Raw genomic sequence first — 23,807 nt, 5'->3', positions numbered from 1 at the left:
AATGCTTGTCAAAGCCTTGGCTTTTCTTTTCTTTTCCTAAAAGTTGGTAGTGATGCTGGGGATGCTGGGAGGATGAATTAGGATGAATGTGGTAAGCCAATCATAGTACTGAGTACACGCCATCACGCTACTAAGAAGTTGACTAAGACGACCATGCTAGAAAAATACAACTTTTATTCATAGACATGCATAAAGGACAAAGGTGAGGGTTCACTTAAAGCGTATGATCTCCTGGGTGGCCATCTTGATGAGCTGGTTGAAGTCAAATTGGATGTACTTCCTCCAGTAGCGTCGGTCTCTGCCGTACGTCTGAGCCGGATAACACGGACTTCCTGGGTTTAAGAAGAGCATTAGAGTTGGATACAAGGAGACTTTACCTTCATCCCCGTATTCCCAGACCAACATGATACAGCTTGGAACACTTTTAGCATGTACGCTAATGCTGCTAATCTGGTTCTAGCCCTGCCAGCAATGCCAGGCAGTCTTCACTTACTCAACGCCGCCATCTAGCGGCTACACCTGGTGTGGTAGGTTATTTGCTCTGTCAATTCATGGCTGAAAAAGGTCTCCATTTAGTTTCAAAATGCAGACTATTTGTAAGTATTTGTATTATCCTCACTTTACTTCTCCTATTGGATTATTTATGTGAGAATGTTTTCTACATGAATGCTTTAGTTTGCCTTTCTTTGGATGTATTTACTATTCATTTGGTTGCTAAGACGGGATGGTTGCTAAGACAGGATTGTTGCTAAGATGGGATGGTTGCTAAGACGGGGTGGTTGCTAAGACGGGATGGTTGCTAAGACAGGATTGTTGCTAAGATGGGATGGTTGCTAAGATGGGATGGTTGCTAAGACGGGGTGGTTGCTAAGACGGGATGGTTGCTAAGACGGGATGGTTGCTAAGACGGGGTGGTTGCTAAGACGGGATGGTTGCTAAGACGGGATGGTTGCTAAGACGGGATGGTTGCTAAGCGGATAAGCGGCATGTCCACAACGAAGGCATGTGCTTACCTATGCCGTGGAGGATCCTGGCGACGGCTCTCCCTGAGAACTTCTCGTCACTCCTCGTGGACAGGAAGCTCCTGATGTCTGCCCTGATCTGACTTTCCCAATCTAGGAGCTAGAAAACAGCAGCCAGGCTCGCACGCCATCATCACCCACTTGAGTGTTTGTGGTACCTTGTACTGGTCCAGACCCTCCTCCATGTCCGGGGGCTGCCGGGCGAGGTGTCGGTCCCGCCTCTTATCGAAGTACTCAGACAGAAGGTCTTTGAGCTGGAGACTGCGAGCCCGGTCCAAATCCTCCACGCATGGCAGCACGTCCTGGAAGGCCACGCTGCCCCGAGACCCAGGTCAGGTGACAGGCGTCTCCAAAGACCAGAGTGGACTTTACCTTTTGAAGGCCTTGAAGCAGGCGCTGAGCTGGTAGAGCCGAGACCTCTCCTGGTCTTGCACGCGCTCGTGCAGGAAGTGGCACACTCGGTCCAGCTCTTGGTCGCTCAGGTCGCCGTAGGAACGGAAGTAGAAAGACGGGGAGGAGAACTCCACGTGGACGCCGCTCCGTCCGCCGACTGCCACACAGAGCGAGAGCGTGTCACCAAATCCTTTCACGGGGTCCCACCTGGCGGCGCCGTGACCCTACCCGAGCTCCACTGAAGCTGCCGGAGCCCCCGCTTGACCAGAGGCAGCTGCCATCCCATGCTGTCGGCCACCTCCACCACGTCGAACTCCAGCCGGTCGCACGTCTCCACTCGCTCGCCGGCCATTCGCCTCCTGGCCAGCACCACGGCCACGGGCGGACATCTGTGAGGACGCAAGCCGGAATCAGCGTTTGACACGGTTAGTTGGAGCGAGCGGTGCTTTGACTTCCTGCTACATTTTGGTGACTCTCTGGAGCTGTCGGGGTCCGTCGGAGCAGCTGACTTGGCACACGGACAGCGTGGAGTGGAGAAGCTCCACAAAGCGCTGAGGATGCAACTCCAGGTAGCACAGCAGCGTCTCCACCCCTGAGACGTAAACAAGGTAAGGCTGGCCGGATCATCGCCACATCGTTTAGCATTACAGGCCACAACCAGCAGAGGGCGCCACAGCCAACACAAACTACTGGAGTTTCTTTTTGCCATGTTCATGGATGCTCTTCAACAGCCCGGAATGCCGGTTTAGTTGCTACGTGCACGTATGGGCGTGTCCCTACCCTCCTCGGCGATGTCGAGAGCCTCCACCGTCTGCTGGATAGGAATCGCTCTCTCATGAGTGTGACACACTCGTTCCACGGGCCACTCTTGGCTTTCCACCTCCTCCACGGCTTCTTCCTCCGCCGTCATCTCAGGATGGCTGGCGTCCTGCTGGCCGCCCTCCCGCTCACACGTCTCCATCATCTCCAGCAGCTCTGCGTCATCCACGTCCTCCTGACGGCCACAGAGAAGACGTGACTGGAGTATGGGGGCGCCGCGTAGACCGCCCCCACGCAGGAACGCCGGAGGTACCTTGATGAGTTGCTGCTGTTTCTGGTGTATCTGTTTGCATTTGCAGGGAGGGAACACCTTCTGGACCAGCCTTTTCACCGTGTAGTAGTCCACCGTGTCCGAGTAGATGTGACGACGCAGCTCGTGGAGGTCCATGCCCTGCACCAAACGTCAGTGACGTTATGTCGTTTCTCCGATAAGTCCACCAGATGCTAGCTCTACCTCCGCATTGCTACTCATGCGTGTTGGACTAACTGCTCCGTACTGATGGTCCTCATGAGCTCCTCACGCTGTTGCTGCTTGGGTTCTCTCATTCCTAAAAGTCTCACCTCGGGGTCAAGGAAGAGGTGACAATGCGCCGGCTCGCCATCTCTGCCAGCTCTCCCGATTTCTTGAACGTAGCTCTCAAAGCTCTGAGAAAAGGTAAAGAAAAAGCAAACTATCTACGTCTGCATGCGCTTTAAAAACGTAAAGAACATGGAGAGCCCCCCACCCCCACCTTGGGCATGTTGTAGTGAACCACCCCGCGCACGTCGGACTTGTCCAGGCCCATGCCAAAGGCCACGGTGGCCACCACGATCCTCAGCTGGCCGCACATGAAGTTGTTCTGAACGCGGCGGCGTTCCGACGCAGAGAGGCCGGCGTGGTAGGACTCGGCCTGCCACTTCAGAGGCTTGCGGATCTTTTTCCTGGCTGGATGAAGACAGCAGACGGCAGGCCGCTTGGTCAAGGGGTCAGAGTGCGGTCACGCAGCCTTACCGAGGTCCTTCTTCTTCTGCCCCGCCGGGTTGCTCGGAGCTCGGCTGCTGATGTCTTTGTTTTCCTTCAGGAGGACCCCCTGCAGGCAGGTCCTGAGCAGCGCCGCCACGCGAGCCGTCTCCTCCCTCCTGGTGCAGTAGACGATGATGGAGTCCAGGCAACCGAAGCGATGGCCTTTCAGCAAGGACACCAGCGCCTAGAAGACACCGAGAAGGAGGTGAGATGGTTGGGAACACGTCTGAGGACGCCAGGTTGAGAAGGATGATCCTACGTGATCCTTTTGTCGGTCCATGGACACAGACAGATGCAGGTTGGCGGGCACGGCGGCTGAGCGCACGGCGATGCCGTCCTGGTGGTGGATGTCCAGGTGCTGAGCTATGTCCAGCGCGGTGGACAGCGTGGCCGTGGCGGTAAGCCCCAGCAGGCACCGCACGCCCAAACGCTCCCTCAGAACCTGCAGAGACGTGTGAAGCCTGAATCGGGCTGACCGGGGCCAACATGGACGCCCCTCGACGGGGGGCTTACCTTACACAGCCTCAGGTAGCAGGGCCTGAAGTTGTGCGACCACTCGGACACGCAATGCGCCTCGTCAATGCATGCGAAGGCCACAGGGGGGAGCTCCTGCGCTGCGGGCAGACACCCGGATCCGGAGCCGCCCCCTCCTACCAGGGCCTCGGGGGACAGCAGCAGCACACACACCTGACCCGTTTTCACCTGAACACAAAGGGAACGCTGGAGATCCTCTCTGTGCTTCTCCTCTGATGGTTGGTTACCTTCTCCACCGCAGCTTCTCTCTGCTTCGTGGTCATGTTGGAGTGGATGCAGGCGGCCTTCAGCTTGGCGGGCAGGCCGGACAGCTACACACACACACACACACACACACAGGAGACGTGTGGGCAACACAATTCAAGCAACGGTGGGCTCCTCTCATTCGGGGGAGGGGGGTGTACCGCACCTGGTCGTCCATCAGCGAGACCAGCGGCGAGATGACCAAAGCGATGGATTTGGATCGCTTGGCGTACAGGAAGGCTGGGAGCTGATAGCACAAGGACTTGCCCATCCCCGTGGACAGAACCACCAGGGTGGACAGACCTGCAGAGGTCAGAGGTCAGTGTTGGACCAGCCACCAGGAGTTCAAAGACACCAACGTAATGCAGGTTGAGGTCACGGTAGATGATGCTGGGATTTCCGAGCACACTCAAATGCATCAAGCTGTACTCTGCAGTCAGAGTGAGGTTAGCTATTTACACCACACATATTCCCGTGATAAAGAGTGTCCCTGAAGGCCTCGTGTGGGCATCTAGGTTCAACTGCACTGCTGTTGGTTGAAGTTTTAAAGGGGCGGTCCCAAAAAGGCTGTGAATGCGGGGATCCGCAGTAGTGACTTTTCAGCTTCCAATCAATCAATCAACCCTATTGTGCTATCTTTCAGGACCTGGTGGGCTCCATCGGTTATGTGGAGTACGTACCTGACAAGATCCTCATGATGGCTTCCTCCTGACCAGCCCTGAAGGAGCTGTAGCCCAGTTCCTGGAGAGCAGTGAAGACCTCGTCTGGTGTTGCTGAACACAAAAAGGCCAACAAGGTTGAGTCCACCTTTTTTTTTTTTTCCATCGGAATGAAGCTTTTGTTTATGTACTTTGAACTTTGCCCTCGTCCGTGAGGCCGTAGAGCGGCTCCATGGGCGGCGGAGGCGGCGGCCGCTCGTAGTCGGGTCGAATCACGTTCAGCAGAGCTTCGTCTTTGTTGTCCGTGTCCTGCTGTTCCTGCTGCGCCTCTTGGGCGCCACGACATGCACGCAGTTGAAAGTCCAAATGCACCAGTCGCTCGGACTGCATCGGGAAGGCCTACCTGGCTGGGCTTGCAGGGTTCCTGTCGCCCTGGCAACCTCCTCCAAGGTGGGGAGCTCAAAGGGCTCCTCCTCAGCAGGCGTGTCCGCAACAACAGGAGGGGGCGGAGCTGCGAGACACATGGCCAGAGCGGTGTCAACATTTCAACACGCGCGCTCGAACTCTCCTCCTGGCCGCTCACCCGGTCCCTTGCAGTGGATGGCCCAGTGTCCGGTGGCCCCGCACTTGTAGCAGGTGTCGCTCGGGCGGCTGTGGCCTCCCCTGAAGCCGCCCCTCCTGCCTCTGCCAAAATGGCCACCGCCCCCGCCGAAACGTTCGCCTTTCAGCTGGAACTTCTGCATGTACAGCTGGAAGGGGGGGTGATGCAAACATGTTGGGGTGACGCCTTTTCTTCACCTTACTAACAATCTGGACATTTGGATGCTTTGACGCCATGTTCAACCTCTCTTTACATCGTGCTTACATTTAATGTGCCCCTCCCTCGTAATTGATGCATTTGGAATGGTCTGTTCCACATGGAGATACACGCGTTCGGGCTTAGCTAACCCTAACTAGCACGATGTGGCGGTTATATGGCGGCCATCACGTCTCGTCAAAGCAACACTAACTTGTTTGCGTAGGGCAAGTCCTCTTAGTGCGTATCCTTTGACGTGAGATTTCTTCTTCAGGTTTATCTTCACAAAGTTGCCCTCTGCAGCAGCGCTGCCTCTGCAAGGCAAGTATGGATATTTTATTTAGGATGATGTCCAGCTTGGAGCAGATGCGTCTTACCTGGCTCTGGCAGACTGTCCGTGGTACGATCTCTTCGCCACATATTCTTCCTCCATTTCTCCTAACAGATTCTCCTGAGGCGCCTTGGGAGGAGAACAAGGAAGTGCATGGAAGCGCACGGAGGAGGATGTGATTGGGGGTCCGTGCTTACCTTCTTTGGCATCTTAGCGTCTTCCTCTGCTTCATCGGTGTCATCTTTCCCCTTTTTCTTGCTCCTCTTGGTTCTTGTCTTCCCGTTCCCTTCGTCAGCATTCCCGGCCCACCTCTCCTCATTCTTTTTAGCATTTCTTCTTCTCTTTTTGGCTCCTTCCTCTCCTTGTGTCACCTCTCCTTCCCTCTGCCTCTTCCTGCTCTTCTTAGCACACATGGACGGAGGAGGATCATCTGGTGTTGAAGGTGGTGTCACGTGGGCCTCGGTCTTGCTTTCCTGTTTTTTAGTGAAATGTTGATCAGGATTTGCGTGGGTTTTACTCTCATCTCTCTCCAGTGTCTTTTCTTCTACAAGTAGATCTTTTCCCACTACGTCTTTCCCATCCTTCTTTCCCACTAGCAAATCTCTCTCCTGGTTGCCAGCTCCAGGTCTCTCCTCAGCTCCCATCTCTCCAAACACCTGACACCTCTCCAGCCACTTCTTGTCGACAGAGCTCAGCCTGCTGGCAGGGGAAGGCCTCGGACCAGCAGCCATTCCCACTCGGAATCCTCCGAGAGGGCGCGGGGTGTCACTTGACGTGGGCCAGGTGCCGACAGCTGCACCGCCGAGGTCTCCACGTGAAGCCCTCGAGTCTTCTCCGGTGTCTGCTGGACTGGTGGATAACAGCGGAGCAGAAGAAGCCTCCTCGTCTTTGCTGGCACCCGTCCTGCTGCGATCGTTTTCTGGGTTAGAACCGAGCGGCTCCTGGACAGCTTCAAAGGGCTCTTCAGGCTCCACCGCTTGGAGCTGACTGGAAACCAGTGCTCCCAGGCCAGGCTTCACCCGTCTACTGTATGGAGCAGAAGATACACATCAAAAAGGTATATTAGTGCGGCCAGAGGCCATTTACAGCCCATAGATACCTAGGCTCGGCACAAGGTTTTAGATCCACTTACCTTGGTGAAAAGGGAGAGGATGTGGTGGTGGATTTGGTCTTCTGTGCACCATCCTTGAAGGAGTTCGGAGGCAAACGACCTGATGTTCTTAAAGAGACAGGTCTCTCCTGCAATGGAAGGAGCAGGGAGGTAAGCTCCTCACTATGGTTTCGCTTGGTGGTCAAGCCGGTCAATGCCTTACCTTGTGAGGCATTGTTGCCAGGTTGTTTTTGAGTTTGAGCCCATAGTACTGTGCTGAGGCCTTCAGACTGTCTCTGTCCAGGGCTGTCAGTCGAGGCGAGGATGCTGGCAATGCACTGCGATTCAGATGGGAACCCCAGCAGTCAGCCTCCTAAACGGTCAGACATACCATGACATACCATGAATACCCGCACGGTGCTCCGCAGTGGAATTCACCATCTTAGTTACCTTCTGGCCTGATTCTGGGTGTTTACTGCTAGCATCACTTCTACTACTACTACTACTACTACTACTACTACTACTGCTGCTGCTGCTGCTGTTCTCTCCGGCTTGTTTCAAACTGCGGTACTCTTTATATAGGCCTGGGGGAGGCAACATAAGTATTTTATACAGCTCAATTGTTTGTAAACATAAAATTATAAATGTCTACACTCACTCCTGGTCTCCTCCGGGGCTTCGTCAATGTCCTCCTAAACAACATGGAGGTCATTTTAAAGAGAAAACTGTCTTTAACAAGTCACAGTCACACAAAATCACCTTGCTGGGTTTCCTCTGGTGCTGCTGGACAAATCCCTGCTCCCAAGTTTTCAGCAAACGTTTCACCTCGTTGTAACGATCCATACTAACCGTAATGTCGTAACATTTTGTCTACATTATCAGCGAAAGCTAAAATTGTATTTATCGTGTGCCAAGCTAAGTAATTTCACCTCTTCAGTTGAAGCCGTAGCACACAATAGTGACGTCAGTTAGGCAACGAAGCACTTCCGTGTTTTTCAGAGTTTCCCGCGCCGGAAAATGGCAGCTTGCGTTGCCAGATCTGCATGTTTTTCGCTTAACTTCGAAAGCTTTTCATATAATAATTCATTTTGTGACATCTCAGTCATACAGCGATAAAACCAGCGAAACAATCTGCTAGGGATAGCAATAAAAGTAATACGTGAGGCTTATAGTGTACAGACTATTTTAAATTGTCCATTTAGGTGACGGACATGGCAACCACGAGACCTATCCAGGATGGAAACAAACCCCGCCTCTTTCTTAAAGGGACACACTCCTTCAGCTTTCACGCTTTCACTTCTGTCTCATATCAAATTTAAACCTTGAAAAAAACTCATGGAATGGAAAGGATTTAATGAAATAGATTTTACTGGTGTAATTATTCTGTTATTACACACTCAGAGGCATGTCCAGAGTAGAGATAGTGAATCTATTGGTAGAAGGCTGTTGCCAGGTAGGAGGTGTAGAGGAAGACCAAAGAGGAGGTTTATGGATGTAATGAAGGAGAACATGAGGGTAGTTGGTGTGAGAGGGACAGATGCAGAAGACAGGGTTGGATGGAGGGGATTGATTGGCTGACCCCTGAAGGGAAAAGCCCAAAGAGAAAAGGAAACACAACACAAGTATGACAGTATACACAGTACCAGAATGTGACAAACATGGCTGCAAAATATTCAACCAGTGTATGAAAAAACTAACCAAGAATTTTATTATCAGGAGTAAATGTGTGAGAAATGCATGGAGCACATTGTGTGTTCAGTCTTGCAGCTGCGACACTTCGTGGAAGTAAGCACCCAGCATCTTGATTCCTTGAATGTAGTTGGATCTGAAAAGAGAAATGGAACTTATCATCTGGTGCCATGTTGCTTTTCCACAGGACTAAGGAGGAAACAAACCTGTTGATCTTCTCATTCTGGGAGTGAGCGCCGTCGTCGGAGGACCCAACGGGAAGGAGCATGACATTGCGTCCTGTGGCCTCCTGGAAGGTCAGGGTGACGGGGATGCTTCCGCCCTCGCGCGTCAGGTCCGGTTCCACGCCAAAGACTAAAGACGAAGATAGTAGAAAAGGTACTCGTTGAACAATGTGTACTTTTGCCCGTCAGTCCTGATGTGAGACAGGAACACTTGGCTTTCCCGGTGCATTCTAAAGCACAGCGTGAGCTTACGCTGGTGGTCGGATGCTTTGTGAGCGAGCTAGCCGGTGTGGCGTGGCGTGGCGAGGCGAGGTGTCACTACGCCGGTAACATAGTTGTTGGGGTTAACCATGATAACGACAGTAATGCTAACAATCTGGCTGTAGCTTGGTTCATATGCAGGAGATATTATGTAATCAAAAGGCCTTACAGGGAGAATAGGTGTGTCCGTTACACGCATTCTACATGCACAGAAAAGAGAAGGGTGCGTGTTGAAGTCTCACATCAGGATTGTAGAAGTTGCAGCGCCTTTGAAAGGCTGCAAGTCCGTCTAGATAACAAGGCATACCAGTCTTCATGGCCCTGCGACCTGCCATGTAGTGGGGATGATTGAAGTCAGAGACCCAGGCTTTCGCCCCGTGGATCATGGAAACATTCAGCTTGTTGGGGCTCTCCAGTTGGGCAAACTTCCCCTGCAGGTAGCCGAGCACCTTTCAAAGACAATAGAAATGGAAAATATGTAAATTCATGCATTGACTGGAAATATTGGCTAAGCAGGTATCATATTTAGTAGTCACATCGAGGTTGTTGTGTCATTTTCTGCCTACTTCCTGAGATAGCCTCAAGCGTGACAAACAGGTTTTTGCATTGGCAGACACTTCCAAAGCACAAAGTGCACAACACGAGCAGTGCCAGCTATTTGCGCTCTTACCTTCTTCTCCACATCTTTGGGGTCCATGTCTGGGACCAGGCGGATGGAGAATTTGCCACGGACCTTTCGGGGGATAACCGTCTTGGCGCCCGTGCCAGAGAAAGCCCCCTCGATGCCGTGCAGGGAAAGAGAGGGATACCGCCAGCGATGCATGAGGATTTGCTCCTAGGACGTAAGGACGCAATGACCGACATGGCAGTCGTTGAATGTGGTAGCGTCGTACTTAAAGATGCCTTGCCTTGCTGCTGTGCAGCAGCTGTTCCACTCCGACATCCTTGGAGTACTCGTCCAAATCAAACTCAATCTTGTCGTAAAGTTGCTTCTCTTCGTCCGTCAGTGGAGCCACGTCGTCGTACATGCCGGGAACTTGGATCCTGCCTCTCTTGTCCACCAAGGACCCTGTAGAGATGAGAATGGTGAAGACGCGTGGCGTCCATGGTGTCTAGAACTACATCCACAGGTGTGTTTATTATTTGCTTTTGGAACACAAGCCATATCACGCTTCCGTTATCCCTTCCTCGCCGTATGACGCTTTCCACCAATGAATGAATAAATGATGGCTGTCTACTATTGGTCCAAACATATTGGAATACAAGCGATACGTAGTATTCTGGTCACGAGGCAGCTTACATGACAAGTTTAGAAGAAATAAATCTCAGGCTAACTGTTTAGCTTGCGGCCGTCTCGAGTCGCAATGTTATGTAAACAAGGAATAACAGAAATGTAAATGTTACTCTAGGGGTGTTATTTCATGTCTACAGGGCTCTAATCATGTTTCTAAAAATAAAAATAAACTATTTTCCATGCTCTAACTATGAAAATATTCCATTTATTAACATTAAATATCATGGAAATTCATGTAGCACCGTCACATCTGGAACCAATTGGAAAATGACTTCATAGAAAGTGAACACATCCCTAATCATTTTAGAAATCTGAAAAATTGGACCAAAAAAAAGTGAATCATGATTAAAGCAAATGTTCGGGGGAAAAAAAATGTCAAATGCAGTGGAAAAAACATGAGAAGAGTATGATGCATGATTATATAGTACAGTATTTATAGTGAATCCCAACTCATTACCAAATATCAAAATGAAGTATTGTGTGAGGAAGCACTTTCACTTGCCCATAAGTGTAATGAGATCCGTCATGGCCTCGTGGACCGAGCCCCCAAACACGCCCGAGTGCAGGTCCTTGTCGCAGCCGTCCACCTTGAAATGCAGCAGCCAAACTGGTACGGTTACTGGAATTGCACCGGAGTGACGGTAAAGTCAAACCTCGATGACAAAGTAGCAGATTCCTCTCAGCCCGTAGGTGATGCAGGGCTTGGTCTTGCCCAGCCAGTAGTTGTCCGAGATGCAGCAGTAGTCCACGTCCTTGAAGAAGCTGTCTTTGCGGGAAAAGACCAGTTCGTCAAGGCCTTCTGACCCGGACTCTTCCATGCCCTCGAAGCAGAATTTGATGTTGATGGGAAGCTCCTGGAAAGGGAAATGGAGCTCATGGCAGCACGCTCACGTAAAAACAAAGGTGAGGTGAAAATGAGTGTGGGTAAGTTTAATTATTAAGTCGGTGCAGGGATAAGCCATTACCCCCCCCCCCTCCCCCGACCTTTGCCCAAGTGATCAGCAGGCAATTAGCTCATTACCTGCTGGATCTTCTGGTAGGCCTCGATGCAGTTGAACCAAGCCAGAACTGGACCCTTGTCATCAGTGGAGCCCCTCCCGTACAGCTTTCCTGGAGAAAACGAACAACATTTGGGTTGTTAGCAAAACACAAAAAAAAGGATCTAAGCTGAGCAGGCAGGATGAGGCGAGAGGAAGTGCTCCGTGTCAGCTGACTCGCGCTGCCAGAAAGTGATGTGTGTAGAATATAATCAGCTGCTTCAGATGATTTTCACTCTGATTGTTTTGCACTAAAAGATCACCTGCTCTGCTTGTGACCCTGCCAGATAAGGCCTGATCAAGAACGTGACTCGGGAAGGACTTTGGAAATGCTTAGCGCTGATACAATCAGCAGATAAAAAGGAAGATCCTGGAAGACTTACGACTCACTGACAGTTGCACCCCAAGCCGCAGACAACTTGGTGGGTGTCATAACATTTCAGTGGGAGTAATTCAACTCAGTTTCAGTTTCAATTTCCTGGAAGCCACTGCCTCACCATCTTTCTCCACCAGAGTGAAAGGCTCCGTGTCCCAGCCGTCTTCTATGTTGGCGGGCTGGACGTCGAGGTGACCGTAGATGCACACCGTCTTCTTACCCGGGTCCGAGCCCAAGCGTCCCAGGATGATAGGGGGCAGGGGGATCTCCGCCCCATCGGGAAGCTGCACGATTAAATGGAAATACTTTAGTAGGACAACAGATCGGCCGTGCAGGTTACTACCTTCTGCTTGCCGATGTCCACCATCTCCACCGTGCCCCCCAGTCGCTCAATATCCTTGGCCGCAATGTCCATCATCTTCTTGACCATGTCACGGTTCTCCGGCAAAGCAGACACGCTCTGGACGCCGACCCAATCTGCCAGGCGCTGTGGAGAGTAAAGACAAGACAAGAGTAAAGATTCCAGTCCGGTCTGGCGTAAACGTTTTGGCACGTTAGCGGAGCAGGCTTACCTGCACGTAGACCTCCTGGTGGTCATCCACGTACTTGAAAAGGGCAGACAGATGAGCCATCTTGGAAGGAGCTGAGGGTTCCACAGGGAGAATGGTGACAGACAGGCTCAGTGCTGCCTTATGAAGGGCGGAAACTCCGCCCATTTGAAACCCCGCCCACTACCATACCTTCCAACGACAAATGTTACCGTTTACGTAGGAGCTATCTAGCTATCATGAGCTATCATCACACGAGCCTGGCATATTGTCAACAAACGTGCTATCGTAATATTATCCCATATGTATATAAAAGTTTTTATAGCGAATAGCTTGCATGAAGCATGAAGCATGAAGGGAACATAGTTTAGTCACGGTATATGTTCGCGAAGCATACCTGAAAGGCGGTTTCGGTTTCTGTACGAGCGCCGTTTTATTTTTAAGTGCAACTTTTGCCTCGGATTTGGTGGTAAAAAAAAAGTGAAAAACCAAAACTGACTTCCGATTGAGCCTGCGCGTTAACAGCGCAAGGGATTATGGGTAGGCGCTCGGGACCGGAAACACTTTCAGATTCACTGTTTTTAGAAAAAAAAAAAACAATTAATGTTGATTTTATATAGCTTAAACTGAATTATTATATGTATGTATAAATATAGAAATTGATATAAAGAATAACGACATTCATAGACAGTCGTCTTACTCAAATATAAAATATACACCAATTATGGGCATAAACCATTTAGCTACAAAAATATTTGTTAAATCACTAATTCATATACATACTAATTTATCTAGCGCATTTGTGAACTATTGTCTTGGCAGTATTTATTTTTTTAGTTCTGCGAAATGTAGACGTGAGGCTGGCCCTTTCCACTAGGTGGCGCCTCCTACGTTGAGGCGACAGGTCAGCGAAGAAGAAAGACAACAACAGAAGAAGGAAGCAAAACGCAATGCCTACCTACATGAAATGAAAAGTAACAGAATAGACATTGGTAAGTTTGTTGTATTTGTATCCGTGGAAAACGTTTAACTTAAACAGTATTATATAGTAGATGCGGGCTACTCTACCCCTTTATGACACCGAATTAGACTGTACTGTAAGGTAATGGTGTTATAGAGCACCTATTCATCTTATGTTATCACCAGTTAGCAGTTTACAAATAAAAAGCCTTGCCGTTTACCTGCACCTCTTGATAATTTCAGGAAATGTTACGCTGACATCCTCCTCATGAAAAATGGCATCTTGGGTGAAAGTGCTCCACAGGACATCCACACTTCAACAAGCCTTAAAATGCACAGCATTACAGGCCAGGTTCTGCAGCGTGACACCGAAGGAAAATGACAAATCACTTAAGCCAGAGAACGAGTCTCTGCTGGAGAACTTGAACCTCCTGGGAGTTGATGTAAAGATGGCCCGCCAGCGTCAGCCCGGGGTTTTCCGGAAGATCTTCACCAACGAGCAAGGGCTCGCCGGCTTCCTGCAAAGCAAAGGTGCCAGCCGCAGCACCGTGGCTAGCATCATATCCCGCTATCCGCGTGCCATCACCCGTTCCCTGGAACATTTGGAGCAGCGGTGGCAGCTGTGGAGAAACGTCTTCCAGAAAGATGAAGAAATTGTCAGCATCCTGGAACGCTCGCCCGAGTCCTTCTTCCGCTCCAGCGATAACGAGAACTTGGAGAAGAATATCACCTTTCTGTCCTCGCTGGGGCTCAACAAGAAGCACCTCCACCGGCTGCTCACCACGGCCCCACGCACCTTCTCCAACAGTCTGGAGCTCAACAGGCAGATGGTGGAGTTCCTGGAGGACATCTGTGTAGAGATGGGAGGGAACCATCCAGAGCAGTTTGCCAAAGATGTGGTGTCCAGAAACGTATACATCCTCATCCGAAGCACAAAAAGAGTCAAGGCAAATATCGATCACCTGAGAGCTTCTTTGAAACTGAGCGACTCCGAGCTTCTGGACCTCCTTCAAGGCCCTGGTGCCGAAATCCTGGATCTCTCCAATGAGTACCTGAAAAATAATTTCACCAGCCTCCAGCAGAAGATGCGCTCTGTGGGCTGTGGGAAAGTTGGCCTGAAAAAACTGATTATGAGCTATCCGGTAGTTCTGTACACGGGGGCAGCGACGTTGAACACCAAGCTGGACTGTTTGCTAAAAGGAGGAATCACAATGCAGCAGATACTGGACAAGCCCAAGGTGTTGGACTACAGCACACACAACATTACAGCCAAATTAGAGGAGCTTCACAGGATAGGATTTGACTTCCAGGAGAACGGCATCCACATCTTGGACTTGAGTCGGAAGCGATTTGAGGCCAAATTGGAAAAACTATCCTTTCCCCCGCATGACTAAACTTGGCTGCTTGTGTGTGTTTCTCAATTAAAATGCCTTTCAGATCATGTGTTTGATTTCAGCTCGCTTCTTGTATTGTCATTGTTCCAGTTGAATATCACAGCGGCCTTCGGGGGCCAAGTGCCCAAGGACATGGATGACAGCTAACGCTCTTGTAGGTAAGAAAAGGTTTTCATTTTCTTTTTGTTGACATTGTTCAATTATCTTATATCATCCACCTGTAATATCTATTCAGTTTTCTTCTCTCCCCTTTAATTACAAATGCAAATTGCAACCGCCTCAAACCGCCTAAGGCCAGGAGGACCAAGAGACTTTGTATCAAAGGAGAAAATAACGCACAGACCCCTTGGTACTACCATTAGCCTACTTATTTTGTTTTGTTTTTTATTTTCTATATCATATTTTCATGTGTTTCATTTATTTGTTATTTTTTAATCTTATATAAACTTGACATCTTCTTACATTGTATTGTTATTGTATATTATACTATACCTAAGTTTCAACAAAGTTATAGTTTTATAAAAAAACTCGCGGTAAGGTGCTTACTGAGTGTAACATCCGGGTACTTGGGGCGTACTGCTTTTTTCCGGCCATTCTCGCACTTAAGCACTTAAATATACAAGCTAGTCGTACATATATATATTTGAAATGTTGTAAATTCACATTCATATACTATAAATTATTTTCCAAAAACCCAAATACTTCAGAATGGAGATTAAAAACGTTGTCCCTATCCGGAACCAATAATCTGTACTCTCCAAGGCTACTCCGGATCCCTTTAATGGATGCACCATCGCCGCAACACGCTGCGCACAGTCAAATCACCTGTTATGTGTTTAATAATGTGTGACAGCTGATATAAGAAAACAAACATTATTTTCCATTATTCGAGACACTCGCCGTCGTTGAAAGTAATTGCTGCTTATCATCGGAGGTTTTGGTTGTCATATTAGCTTAGCGTCAGCAGCTAGCTTCAGTTTATATTAGACTGTCAACACCGCCAACTACAGCAGGTAAGAAATATTTTAATCGTTGTCATTATTCATAAGTATATGTACACAATAATCGGTAATTTTGAATATTTGTCATGTCTTGTTTAAAAATATACACAGTAAGTGGGGAGAATGGAAAAGGCTGCAGAAGAACCAAATGCAAAGGGGACAGACGGCGTTGTTAAGGGGGAGGCAGCCCTCAAGCCCCAGTGAGTCACATAAATCAGATACATCTTTCCAAGTTTGGGTCCTAAATGACAAGTGTATTCCATCACATGTAAATCTGCCCTCTTCCTTGTATTTGCAGGTTCATCACCACCAAGGAGAAATTTCACCAATCTGTGGATGCTGAGTGGCAAAGCTCCAAGGCAGCTAAAACCATGGAGGCAGCCGAGGAGTCAAAGGAGACGCCCGTGGAGGAGCCGGAAACCAAAAAGCTCAAATTAGACCCAGAGGAGAACAGTACAGGCTGTAAGCCGGATGGTAAACGTCTCCGGGGGCAGAACAAGTCCAGGCCGCACAAGAAGCCAACCACCTACGATGAAAAAAGGCTGTGTCTGTCAGTTATCCAGGTAGGAACCTTTATTCTACCAGACCTGATGGATGACGTGCCTCGATAATAATCGTCCCACCTCATCAGGACAACAGGGACTGTCCCTTTGGAGACAAGTGCCACTTTTACCACGACGTCGCCGCCTATCTGGCCACCAAGCCTGCTGACATCGGGGAGAGCTGCCACGTCTACAACACGTTCGGGAAGTGCGCCTACGGTCTCACCTGCCGCTTCGCCAAGGCGCACACCACTGCCGACTTCCAAACCATGGAGAACGGCCTCCTGGTCAAAGCCAACGAGGGCAGGACGGCGGTGAGGAACAGCCTGAGTAAGGAGCTCCAGAATCGTCTGAGGAAGCATTCCGAGGTGTTCAGGAAGTCTGCAGAGTACCTGAAAACCATTTCGAACAAAAAAGAAGAGCAAGGCCACGGTAGGAAGACTTTGTCTGGTTTTGTCCTCGGTGAAAGTCAGCTGACTCCCATTTTGCAGGTTCAGCACCGCCTGGTTCAGACGCCGAGTCGCAGGTACGACCTGAATGTCCAACATTTGCCACGTGGGGCTCATATCGGCTCCGTATTGTTGTAGGCCAGCACGGCCAAAGCGGCCCCAGTGAAGACAGTCGGCGCATTGACCGACGCGGACGTCATCAAGCTGCGCGCGTGTGAAAAAAAGCAGGTATGAAAAAAATGTCCCGACGTAGCCACCCCCGCTGCGGTTAAACGTGGGATGTGTGGCGGGCGAACGTCTGTGCCGTGTCTCGCGTGAAGCCACTTGAATATGAATGTGCAGCAGGCGACCTTTCCTTTCAACTCAAAGTCAACACATTCTAAGTTGGCACTTGGGCAGGCATTCCCAATACCACGTTGTTTATTTACAAACGCCCACAGGGTGGCGCCTGCATGCCGCCTGCATGCCGCCTGCATGCCGCCATGTTCTCGCCCGCTTCCTCCTGGATGAGATTGTGTTCATGTGTGTTTTGTTTGTGTCTCCAGGTGGACTTCAGAGACAAACTCTACCTCGCCCCCCTAACAACAGTAAGTGTCCAAGGTGGGCGTGGGCCGCTGTGACATCACAAGTTGACGCTTTCACAGTAGTAGAATTCCCGCTGTAAGAGAAAAAGAAGTCATTTTCAAATCATGTAGTAAAACATAAGGAGTGGATTATTCATTCATTTGGCGACCCTCCACGTGGCGGCGACAACAGCGCGGACGTTCCGGCGCCCCTCAATGCTGACGACTTTTGACAAAACACAGAAGCCCGGTTCTCCACTTGGAGAGTACTTGGAAGTACTTGGAATGTTTTATTCTGCTGTTAAACCTTGCCAAATTTTCCGATGGTGACGTTTGTGCATTTTTAGGTGAACCCTGAAAGAAGGTTGGGGTGGCTCTGTTTTTTTTTGTAACGAATAGGCTCATATTATATGGGCACGCCCGGGTGCCAGCCGTACGCCTGCCCTGCTCCTCGCTCTTGGGGGGTGGCCCAAGTCACAGTGGAGGGGGCATGCCCAGAAATGAAATGAAAGCCAAGGAACTCCAGCTGGGATAGGTGAAGATTAGGGAAGGTCTAGAAAGCCGTGCGTGCAGGTTATGGTGTGGAGCTGCTCTACAGGACTCCACAGGAGCATCGTAGTCCCCTTTAAGTCTTCCCCCATTGAGAACACGAGTTTGTCATCCTTGACTGTTGGTCTCGGTGTCTGAAGAGGAAGACGCCCCAGTCTTAGGACACGTAGATGCTTACGTATATCATGGACCTTCATTCCTACTCCAAAGGAGACCAATTCCAGTCTCCTCTCTGTCGGCAGTGTGGGAACCTGCCCTTCCGCCGCGTGTGCAAGCGTTTCGGAGCAGACATCACCTGCGGCGAGATGGCCATGTGCACCAACCTGCTGCAGGGCCAGCAGTCCGAGTGGGCCCTCCTCAAGAGGCACGAGAGCGAGGACCTGTTTGGAGTCCAGGTTTGCCTAGACATGTTCACACGTTGGTAACCCTTTGGAGTCAGGATGGAGAGGTCTTCAAGGTTTTTGTGTTGACCCTTGTGAAGTATTCATGTTGACATGAAACCAAATTCTATTAACACGTCGGGCCTAAAACCTCAGTCTAGAAGTTCTACTTGGGTTTGAGGATGAAAGAGGAGAGTGAAGTGCTGATTTTGGCGGTCAGGTGGAGGGCTGCTTCCCCGACACCATGACGAGGTGCGCCGAGCTCATCAACAACAACACCGAAGTGGACTTTGTGGACATTAACTCGGGATGCCCCATCGACCTGGTGTACAAGAAGGTGATCACACCCCCGCATTGTCCTCTCAGTTGTTTTGCAGAGAGCATCTCCAAGTGAAGCTCTTGTCTGTGCTCCTCAGGGCGGAGGCTGCGGCTTGATGACCCGCACTCGCAAGTTTGAGCAGATAGTCAAGGGCATGCATCATGTGAGCGTGCTTCTTTCCCCCAAGCAAGCCAGGGAGGCCTTCAGGTCACCGTGTGTGTTGATCCCCCCACAGGTGCTGGACGTCCCTTTGACGGTCAAGATCCGCACGGGCGTGCAGGAGAAAAGCAACGTGGCGCATAAGCTCATCCCAGAGATGAAGAGCTGGGGCGTCTCCATGATCACGGTACCGTCGCCCTTCCGCAGCGTATGGCGTGGTCATCATGTCACGTTGTGCTGTGCTGTTGCTGCAGCTGCATGGCCGTTCCAGGGAGCAGCGCTACACCAAACTGGCGGACTGGGACTACATCGCCGCCTGCTCCAAGCTGGCCAGCCCCGTCCCGCTCTTCGGTACCGCCGCCTTTCAGCCGGGCTTTTCGTGATATGAACGTGATCTTGGCTCATCTGGTTTTCACCGTCCCAGGGAATGGAGACATTCTGTCCTACGAGGACGCCGTGAGAGCCAAAGAGACGGGGGTTTCTGGTATTATGATTGCAAGGTGAGTCTCCTTAATTGTACCCTCAACCTTTAGTCAACCGCCAAGGGTACCCAGTCTTTATATTTGACTGCTATTCTCGTCCCCGCAGGGGTGCTCTGGTTAAGCCCTGGATCTTCACCGAAATCAAGGAGAGCCGCCACTGGGACATCTCCTCCGGCGAGCGACTGGACATCCTCAGGGATTTCACCAACTTCGGCCTGGAGCACTGGGGCTCGGACACGCGAGGCGTGGAGAAGACCCGCACCTTCCTGCTGGAGTGGCTGTCCTTCATGTGCAGGTGGGGCTTCCGGGGACGCACGTTAGCGTGTTAGCATTCCAAGCCTTCCGTCTTCATCCGCCAGGTATATTCCGGTGGGCCTGTTGGAGCGAGTGCCTCAGAAGCTCAACGAGAGGCCTCCGTACTACCTGGGCAGGAACTACCTGGAGACGCTGATGGCCAGCCAGAATGTCGGGGACTGGATCAGGATGAGGCGAGTCGCTACCTTCGCTCGGTGGCAGTTCATTCAGGCGTGATGCTAACCTGCTTTTGTGTGTTTTGACAGTGAAATGCTCCTGGGACCCGTACCCCAACACTTCAACTTCTTGCCCAAACACAAAGCCAACTCATACAAATGATGATAATTATTATTATTATTATTATTATTATTATTATGTGCCGCCTGCATTTTTTGGCAAGTTTTGTCTGAGAGACAACTTCCTGTTTGGGTACACATGTAATGTGTAATAAAGTTTTTTTTCCGGCGTAAAGATTGTATTTTGTGCTGCATTCATGGACCGTGTGCACGTTCATATAGAATAGATGGATGCGCCCACATTCAGCTTCTCCAGTCTGGTCTTTCCTGCCATCATGGTGAGCCCACAACCTGATCTTCCACTTTCCAATCTCCACAACATCCACCCTCCAGGTACGTCGGTAGCACACCTGACCCAACCAATCAGCCGCCCCCAGGTGTGATCGTTAACGCGGCAAGCTGACGACTTGAAGGTGCGGCGGTGTTGCAGCAGCGAGGCTTTTTTGGCTGTCGGGGGTCATGGCTCGGCTCGGGGCGGCGTTGCTGCTGTTGGTCCTGACTGAGTGGCTGCACGCGGTTGCGGCCCGAGGATGGGCGGAGGACGACAAAACCACGCTTTTTAAAGGCCCCAGGCCCTCGTCAGGTAAGAATATGAGTGACAATTGGGGAGGCGGCCCCTCTGACATTCCCTCCCCTCCAGATTTCGAGGAAGAAGATGGTGACGATGATGACTATTACACCGACCCTGCCGTCCAAGTGGAAACGTTAGAACCTCCTCCAGGAAGGCTGGCAGGTTCCCCAGACGAGGACGCCTCTCCAACAGGCCGTACAAGCCCCACCAATCAAAGTGAAAGTGGACTCCATGTTGTGTGTGAGGAAGATGGCTTCCATATCCGTTTAGCAGCTGCTCTGCTAAGTCATGTCAAAGTGTCGGGTAAGCGCTTGGTTCTTGGTCTTGGTTGGTCTTCTGACGGGGCTCTACTACGGATGCAATGCTTTACCTTAGAGTAGTCTGTGTACAGCTTGGATATACGATCCTCTGGAAAGGACTCCACACGACTTAACATTCCAACTGTATGCTACATTGCAAAGTACTTGGAACGTTCTCCTTTGGGTTCTCATTTTCTATGAATATTTGGACTTTATTCTTGTCTCCATGTATTTAGTTAAATTATGTTTCTTGTTAAATGATATTTTTCGAATACACCCGGGCCAGAAAAAAAAAAAAAGCTGCGTGCCATCAACGGCCCCTGGGCCACCCTTTGGACACCCTGCTGTAAGGTAAAGGGTGTAGTCACCCACCTCTTCCTGGCATTCCGCAGCTTCTGAAGACCTTCCAGCTGCCGGTCCTGCTCAGAAGACCTGCGGCCTCAATGTGACCCGCCTCCAGAGCGGCGTGACGGTGCCCTACACGGGATGCTACGTGGAGAAGGTGGGTTCTGACCTTCTGGTGCCATTTGTTTGGAATGACCTGGAATGACCTCGGGGGGGCCTTACAGACCAACAGCTACCGCCTGCAGCTAAAGTACGTCGACCAACTGGGTCAGGCCCGAGTCGCCGAGGTCGCCTGTGATCCCGGTCCGTCGTCGGGTTCCGATTTGACACCTCGTTCTGGTGCCGAGCCCGGCAGTGCTTCAAAATGCAGAACGCCACCGCCCATGGTGGCACCCAAGGCGCAGAGTAGGGCACCATTCGATTCTTGCTTGTGATGCTTTGTGATGATGTACGCATCTCCCCGTCCTTGCAGATTGCGCCCTGGCCTCTGAGGAGCAGCTGGCGTGCGGACAAGCGGGAATATCATCCTCCGCCTGTGAGAGCCTGGGATGCTGTGTGGATCCCACCACGTGGAAGTGCTTCTATCCGATGGATGGTACGGCCTCTCCATCGTCATCCTCCATGATCCACTTCAGAGGCAAATGTTGTGGTTGTGCCCTCAGAGTGCACGCTGGATGAACACTTTGTCTTCATCATCCGCTCCGAGTACGCGTCCACGTGGGTGGACCCCACCCGGCTGCTGATACCGGGAACCAGCTGCAAGCCGGTCGTCGTCAAGGCCAACTTTGCCATTTTTAAGTTCAAAGTGACGGAATGTGGGACTCACACTTACGTAAGTTGGTGTTCTTCCATGACCTCCCGCCCCCCCACCCCCAAGTCACATGTACCTGCCTGCAGGACATCGGCGTGACGAGGTTCTACCTGGCTGAGGTGCAGACACTCATCAAAGCGCTCAACCTCAAATACGGCATCATCACAAGAACCGACCCGCTGAGGTGAGTCTTCCGTCTGCTCCCGATGGACACCCGCCTTACCCGGTCTTCCTGTTTAGGTACCTGATCGAGTGTCGCTACAGTATCTCCACTAATGCCCAGCAGCCTCTGGCCAGTGTTGGCTACATGGTGAAGATCCCCAGTCGCCACCTGCCCCCGTCCGTCCACTCCGGCGCTTTGTATGGCGTTCGCTTGAGGATTGCTACCGGTCAGTCTGCCGTCTCTGGAAGTCATGCTAGCATGCGTCTGGTAGCGCTGATATTAATACTCTTCATGATATTGGCCCCCACGCTTGCAGATGACAGCTATTCCACCTTCCTGCCTTCCTTCCCGACCCTGCGCTACGTCCTCAACAAAGCCGTCTATTTGGAACTCAGCCTGTGGTCCCCCAAACCCGACGCCGTCATCCTGGTCAAATACTGTCTGGCGTATCCTCGCTCCGCCAAGAATGCTCTGGTGCTCGTTTACGAAGGGTAAGCAACCATCTCAGCCCACCGTGCACGGTTTAGACTATCTTCCTGGTAATCTGGAGGGGGGGTGTTTCTGTCCCTGTAGGTGTGCCAACCCTTACGACCCAAATGTGTCCATCCTGGAAGTCAAGGACTTGCCCCAAAATCGCCATCAGAGGCGTTTTGTTGTCAGGGCTTTCCAGTTTATGGATACCAAAACTAAGAAGTACTTGGATGAGGAAGTGAGTATTTGTCATTCGTTGTATCACTCGTCATCTCGACCTGTGTCCACATTGTCGTCATAAAAACCCAGACAGGCTTTGTGAAAGTATAAGGTTCTTCTGACATGCTGATTGTGGCCCCCGCAGATCCTTTTCATGTGCTCCTCTGAGGTTTGTAGGCCGGACGAGACCACTTGTGAAGAACGCTGCTTCGATGGAAAAGTGAGTTTCTAACATGAACCGTCAAGATAAAAAATACGCCACACAGCTCAATGTCTCTGAAAGCTCCACTGTAGGTGTAGGGTGTTACTCCCAAATGTGGTACTCCTGTCATACGTCACTGAGCATGAAATACCATGCGTGTCCATGCCAGTACTGTGTACTGCATATGTACGTATGTCATTTGCAGGTACCATGAAGACGTGCTACGTGCCAGCTTGTAATCTTTTATTATACACTAAGAGACAAATGTTTTCCGTAACAGGAGAATATTACATCCAGTATTTCAAGTGTCGGTGTCATGTTTGCCGCGCTGTGTTTACACCAAACAATAAACGGCTAAATAACTAAATAAGCGCCTGTCTGTCCTAGTAATTAGCGGCCGCGGCGTAATCATGACTTTCAAATTGCAGACTGCGTGACAAATGCTAATTCAAGTGATGTTCTTTTGCATATATCTGCCACAAGAATGCATTTACTGCTTGATGAGCTCGCCGCTGAAGAACCTACTGACCGTCCCACGGGCTCTCGACACCCACGAGTACCTCCCCTTATGAATATTTCACCCCAACCCTGAGCCGTTCATCATGCAAATCAGCTTTCACTCCTCCTGTGAAGGACATTGTCAGTGATGGCTGACATCACAGGATGCAATTTACTAGTCGTTATTGCCAAGCACTTTCACTCCGCCGCGGCAAAGTGGTCATTAAACTTCGTGCTGCGTTGTCACAAGGTTTCCAGGTTATATGATATATGATACCCCGGCTTTGCAATCATAATTAATGTGCTCCTTTGCTCTCATGTTCTATGCGACTGAAACATTACTCCCTCGGCAAATCAATAATTTAGCCTGGGCCTAAACTTTCAAATGCCACACACTTCCTGCCGACACTGCCGCACCAACCGTAGCTGCTCACAGGTGGGGTCGAATTGGACAGCATGTCCAAGAGAAGATGGGTGGAATTCAAGATCTGCCAGACTATAAGTTGCTCAGCCCCCGTCAG

General features: G+C 50.7%; 5 protein-coding genes across 10 annotated transcripts; 3 read left to right on the top strand and 2 right to left on the bottom strand.

The window, feature by feature from the left end:
- Positions 1-173: 173 nt before the first annotated feature.
- On the bottom strand, positions 174-7,866 carry recql4 (RecQ helicase-like 4). 2 transcript variants are annotated; one of them, XM_058047025.2, is made up of 27 exons: positions 7,650-7,866; positions 7,549-7,582; positions 7,341-7,474; positions 7,114-7,263; positions 6,933-7,039; positions 5,998-6,826; positions 5,847-5,929; positions 5,684-5,783; positions 5,257-5,422; positions 5,077-5,184; positions 4,865-5,002; positions 4,695-4,787; positions 4,181-4,317; positions 3,999-4,082; positions 3,751-3,939; positions 3,497-3,679; positions 3,226-3,421; positions 2,966-3,159; positions 2,796-2,879; positions 2,488-2,625; positions 2,196-2,409; positions 1,878-2,007; positions 1,644-1,804; positions 1,395-1,572; positions 1,181-1,337; positions 1,014-1,122; positions 174-332 (listed from the first exon to the last, which is right to left on the bottom strand). In XM_058047025.2, the coding sequence occupies exons 1-27, from the start codon at positions 7,731-7,733 to the stop codon at positions 211-213; spliced, it is 4,302 nt and encodes a 1,433-aa protein (XP_057903008.2). In that variant the 5' UTR covers positions 7,734-7,866; the 3' UTR covers positions 174-210. The 2 variants fall into 2 exon arrangements, with proteins under 2 accessions (XP_057903008.2, XP_078647944.1); XM_078791818.1 differs by lacking the exons at positions 7,341-7,474; positions 7,549-7,582; positions 7,650-7,866 and having other exon boundaries at positions 7,114-7,259.
- A 707-nt stretch (positions 7,867-8,573) lies between these two features.
- cndp2 (carnosine dipeptidase 2) lies at positions 8,574-12,793 on the bottom strand. 2 transcript variants are annotated; one of them, XM_058047029.2, is made up of 12 exons: positions 12,717-12,793; positions 12,344-12,414; positions 12,115-12,258; positions 11,893-12,055; positions 11,380-11,468; positions 11,012-11,212; positions 10,861-10,945; positions 9,973-10,133; positions 9,735-9,899; positions 9,372-9,513; positions 8,786-8,933; positions 8,574-8,715 (listed from the first exon to the last, which is right to left on the bottom strand). In XM_058047029.2, exons 2-12 carry the CDS (start codon positions 12,401-12,403, stop codon positions 8,646-8,648), a joined length of 1,428 nt encoding a protein of 475 aa, XP_057903012.1. In that variant the 5' UTR covers positions 12,404-12,414; positions 12,717-12,793; the 3' UTR covers positions 8,574-8,645. The 2 variants fall into 2 exon arrangements, with proteins under 2 accessions (XP_057903012.1, XP_078647945.1); XM_078791819.1 differs by lacking the exon at positions 12,717-12,793 and having other exon boundaries at positions 12,344-12,513.
- A 399-nt stretch (positions 12,794-13,192) lies between these two features.
- mterf1 (mitochondrial transcription termination factor 1) lies at positions 13,193-14,735 on the top strand. 2 transcript variants are annotated; one of them, XM_058047030.2, is made up of 2 exons: positions 13,193-13,311; positions 13,523-14,735. In XM_058047030.2, exon 2 carries the CDS (start codon positions 13,555-13,557, stop codon positions 14,671-14,673), a length of 1,119 nt encoding a protein of 372 aa, XP_057903013.2. In that variant the 5' UTR covers positions 13,193-13,311; positions 13,523-13,554; the 3' UTR covers positions 14,674-14,735. The 2 variants fall into 2 exon arrangements, with proteins under 2 accessions (XP_057903013.2, XP_057903014.2); XM_058047031.2 differs by having other exon boundaries at positions 13,305-13,421.
- A 696-nt stretch (positions 14,736-15,431) lies between these two features.
- On the top strand, positions 15,432-19,882 carry dus3l (dihydrouridine synthase 3-like (S. cerevisiae)). Its single transcript, XM_058047027.2, has 16 exons — positions 15,432-15,686; positions 15,778-15,874; positions 15,973-16,237; positions 16,306-16,648; positions 16,708-16,742; positions 16,804-16,893; positions 17,211-17,252; positions 18,020-18,172; positions 18,378-18,494; positions 18,574-18,639; positions 18,712-18,822; positions 18,890-18,986; positions 19,060-19,135; positions 19,224-19,412; positions 19,477-19,605; positions 19,678-19,882. Exons 2-16 carry the CDS (start codon positions 15,798-15,800, stop codon positions 19,748-19,750), a joined length of 1,863 nt encoding a protein of 620 aa, XP_057903010.2. The 5' UTR covers positions 15,432-15,686; positions 15,778-15,797; the 3' UTR covers positions 19,751-19,882.
- Positions 19,883-20,007: 125 nt separating this feature from the next.
- LOC131102339 (zona pellucida sperm-binding protein 4-like) lies at positions 20,008-23,304 on the top strand. Of its 3 annotated transcripts, none has more exons than XM_058047923.2 (12): positions 20,008-20,290; positions 20,348-20,581; positions 20,970-21,079; positions 21,147-21,327; positions 21,395-21,517; positions 21,585-21,754; positions 21,820-21,917; positions 21,974-22,122; positions 22,213-22,387; positions 22,470-22,605; positions 22,732-22,806; positions 23,272-23,304. In XM_058047923.2, exons 1-12 carry the CDS (start codon positions 20,167-20,169, stop codon positions 23,287-23,289), a joined length of 1,593 nt encoding a protein of 530 aa, XP_057903906.2. In that variant the 5' UTR covers positions 20,008-20,166; the 3' UTR covers positions 23,290-23,304. The 3 variants fall into 3 exon arrangements, with proteins under 3 accessions (XP_057903906.2, XP_078647943.1, XP_057903907.2); XM_058047924.2 differs by lacking the exon at positions 23,272-23,304 and adding an exon at positions 22,994-23,013 and having other exon boundaries at positions 20,019-20,290; XM_078791817.1 differs by lacking the exon at positions 23,272-23,304 and having other exon boundaries at positions 20,018-20,290; positions 22,732-22,849.
- Positions 23,305-23,807: the final 503 nt, after the last annotated feature.

The sequence above is a fragment of the Doryrhamphus excisus genome, linkage group LG7, assembly GCF_037039965.1.
Source record: "Doryrhamphus excisus strain RoL-2023G ecotype Guam linkage group LG7, RoL_Dexc_Guam_v1.1, whole genome shotgun sequence".
NCBI lineage: Eukaryota > Metazoa > Chordata > Actinopteri > Syngnathiformes > Syngnathidae > Doryrhamphus > Doryrhamphus excisus.
The sequence above is the reverse complement of the archived record's forward strand: the minus strand, read 5'-3'. Positions and strand labels throughout refer to the sequence as shown.